General features: G+C 34.7%; 1 protein-coding gene across 1 annotated transcript in view; it reads right to left on the bottom strand.

Moving 5' to 3' along the window:
* LOC106456836 (soma ferritin-like) overlaps positions 1–3,084 on the bottom strand; it is a 17,648-nt gene extending 14,564 nt beyond the window's left edge. Inside the window, exons 1-2 of the mRNA XM_013916204.2 lie at positions 2,722–3,084; positions 2,065–2,193 (exon numbers count right to left, since the gene is read on the bottom strand). Coding sequence (XP_013771658.1) covers positions 2,065–2,193; positions 2,722–3,084 — 492 coding nt within the window. The remainder of the gene's footprint in view (positions 1–2,064; positions 2,194–2,721) is intronic.
* Positions 3,085–3,675: the final 591 nt, after the last annotated feature.

The following is a 3,675-nucleotide window of genomic DNA, read 5'->3' as shown; positions in this document are numbered from 1 at the left end:
CGTCTCACGTGGCCAACAATATTCTGTCCGCATACATTCAATTACTCATTACTTCGTCACGTTGTGACCGTCTTATATATACAACACTAACACATATCTACTAAACGCAAGGGCATTCATGAAGGAACAGGATATTTCTAGAAAGAGGTGGCGTGATACTAGTCACGTGACCTCGCTGACGCAACAGTAATAACAAGTAAAGAACATACGCTGATAAGAGTTCTTTAGCTATCTGAGAATATCTACGTTTTTATAAACCATTACGATAATACTCGATTAGAAAAGATGTAATAGAAACATACTTTTCTGGTGACGCATAGTTAAGTAGAATAAATGCATATTTAAAAAGCGTAAACACAGCGTATATACTGTGTTATACTACGTGACTCGGAGGAGTACGTTTGCGTTCGCCTTGTTGCTATTATACCTAGTGCCTTCTCTATTTCTTTTATTACCTCTATGTTTTGTTCCAGGAATGTGCAACCTATATAATGTGACAAACATTTTTTACCAATACGAATTAAACCTAACAATATAAACATGTTTATAAACAACACGGTATGAAATATAAGCGAGGGCAATAAACTCTAAAAAAAAAAAACCTTGACATACGTAAAATGAGCGATTCCAAAATTACCGTTTAGTTTCTTTAAAGTGGCTTTACGAATTTAAAATAATTATTAATTGGTTACTTTTGCTTTAATTACAAAATTCTAATTACTAACTGTTTTTTCTTCCTTCGTTTCGGCTACTAATCTGCTGCCATCTTTATCGAAGTCCGTGTCTTCTTGATTGCTTGTTATTGAACACAAAGCTACACAATAGGCTATTTGTGCTGTGCCCACCACGACTATCGAAACCTGATTTTTAGCAACATTAGTCTTCAGACGTACCGCTGAACCAGTAGTGAGGATCTCGTCACAGATGGGCTAGTGTGCTATCAATTCGTCAGGTGTTTATCCCAACTGGAGTTAAAACAGTTAACTTCGTTGATTTTATACGGAAAACAAAACAAAAAACTAACGCGTTATGTACGATTATGTACAAAAACTGACGAGTTTTAAAAGAAAAAAATTATTCCAGTAAGCCATGTAAGTAACAACTTGTAGCCGGCCATTTTTCCATCCTTTGTAGTCCAGCTCTTATTAGCTTTTTACTTTTCAATTATTTCCATCCTCAACAGTCCGGCCCCTTCATAACTTTTTACAATTATTTCCATCCTCTACAGTCCAGTCCTTCATAACTTTTTACCATTATTTCCATTCTCTACAGTCCGGCCCTTCATAACTTTTTACCATTATTTCCATTCTCTACAGTCCGGTCCTTCATAACTTTTTACCATTATTTCCATCCTCTACAGTCCGGTCCTTCATAACTTTTTACCATTATTTCCATCCTCTACAGTCCGGTCCTTCATAACTTTTTACCATTATTTCCATCCTCTACAGTCTGGTCCTTCATAACTTTTTACCATTATTTCCATTCTCTACGGTCCGGCCCTTCACAACTTTTTACCATTTTTTACGCCCTTCACAGTCCGGGCCTTCATAACTTTTTATCGTCCAATTATTTCCATCCTCTACAGACAGGTACCCCTTCTTAACGTTTTACTGTCCAATTTTTTCAATTCTCTGCAGTCCATTCTTTCTTAAGTTTTTGCCAGGCCTTTTAGAACATGTTGGACTACTGCGATTTAAAGTGCCACAAAATGCGTATGTAATTTGGTAACAGGTGTGATGCAACAACAGAAGTGTGAAATAACATAAAGAGAGGAAATTCCCAATAAAAAACATTAACCTATAAAATACCATGCTCCTAGCATTTTACATAATTTCACTTTATTAATGATACTACTAATAATTTTAATTTGCGTTGGATTCTTTAACACAAATATATGACATAAAATATCTTTATCGAGTTTACAACATTTCTTGGCCTCTATATACTGACACTGGTTACTTTTAGCTTTACTCTTTTTATTAAACTATTGCATTTTTAATGGCTTTGCCATTTTCATACACATTTTTCCCCTTACCCACCCCTTCTCTCCCGATGTTAACTTACATGAGGATCAACACAGATCTTTTCAGCCATCTGGTGAATGTGGTGTAGCTTGTTATTCACTTGATTCTCCAGATTAAGTGCGTCCTCGAGTGCTTCCATGCCATTCTTCCAGATCGTCTTTCCTGGCATCTGTAGGGTCATAATAGTATGGTATTACAGTATTATTGAAACATTATGTAGCACTAAGAAATAATCATAATAATGCATTCCATCATAAGGACAAGATTTTCTTTCACGTTTTTTCTTAAAAAAGTGTTACAAAAGATCATCATTTTTAGCCCTAACCGACCCATGTTCAATAAAATTCATCCACATCTAAGATAGACTTTTAAAAATTATTGTACCAAATTTCCCTTATTAATTGCCATTCTCAAATAATAATGATGATTATAATAATGCAATACAAAAATGAAATCTTGCTATATATACTCCTGATATTTTAAAATGTGGCATTATTCAGTGCAAAAAATAAAATTTCCAAATGTTTGGGTGCTTCAGAATAATAAACTCTTTCACACAAACGTTCCTGAAGATGATGAACAGGGTACCATTTGATAATTTTATTGCCATCTTATAATTAATTATTGGTGATTTACGTGATATTTCAGTTGGACATTCTACTACTTAGCCACTAGTGATAAAATCTTAAATACGTACCTTGATGTCAAAAGCAGTCACCCAACCACTACGTTTATTAATATAATCAATCAGTTTCTGCGCATGCTCCCGTTCCTCATCTGAGCTGTGTTTAAAGAACTTGCTGAAGCCCTTCCTTCCAACAGAGTTACTGCCGAAGTGGGCAGCCATATGCATGTACACCAAACTGGCATGCATTTCTTCATTGATCTGTACTTGAAGGCCACTGATGCATTTATTGTCCAAAATATACCGATCCATGGAAGAATCTTTCATATCATTATCTGTGCAAAATAAGACAGAAAAATACTCCATACACTTCGGACAACTAGCATCTGTATCAGAAAAGCACTGAGAAATTTGTTTGTTTATTTCAAATTCCATAACGGTCTGACAACGAGGATTTATATCAGTTAACAGTAAAACACAGAGATTCGTTTGTTTGTTTCAGATTCCATAGGTTTCTGACATGCAGCTAGCACTTATATTAGTTAACTGAAAAACTGACTATTTTTTTTTTTTGGGTTTCAGAATTGTTAGTAAACCACATAGACTATCTGCGCATAAGCTTTCCTAATTTTGAATTTACAAGTTACAGGAAAGGCTGCTAGTCAACATTTCCGGTGTTGACTTGGTTTTAAAAAGGCAAGAAACTATTCATCCGACAGAATTCATATATTTTTATTTTACTTGGCAGTTCCATGCAAAACAAAGCGTGGGTTTAAGGCAATAACATTATTCAAAGACCGTTAAAACTTGGACATTAAAGTGATCACCTAATATATAGATATGGTACTATAGTATTTTGTGGCAGCCTGTGTTGGTGTGTGAAAACAGCGAAAGGTAATGGCTGATCGTGAAACCAACGTAACGTTCTTCACTAGACTAATTATAAGTACAACAAATTAAATAGTTTTACACTTAGTACGAGTCACATCTTTTTTTAATAAGCTATTATTGTTATTCGTGTTTTAT

This window comes from Limulus polyphemus, unplaced genomic scaffold (assembly GCF_000517525.1).
Source record: "Limulus polyphemus unplaced genomic scaffold, Limulus_polyphemus-2.1.2 Scaffold263, whole genome shotgun sequence".
NCBI lineage: Eukaryota > Metazoa > Arthropoda > Merostomata > Xiphosura > Limulidae > Limulus > Limulus polyphemus.
Note: the sequence above shows the minus strand (reverse complement) of the source record. Positions and strands in the feature narration are given on the sequence as shown.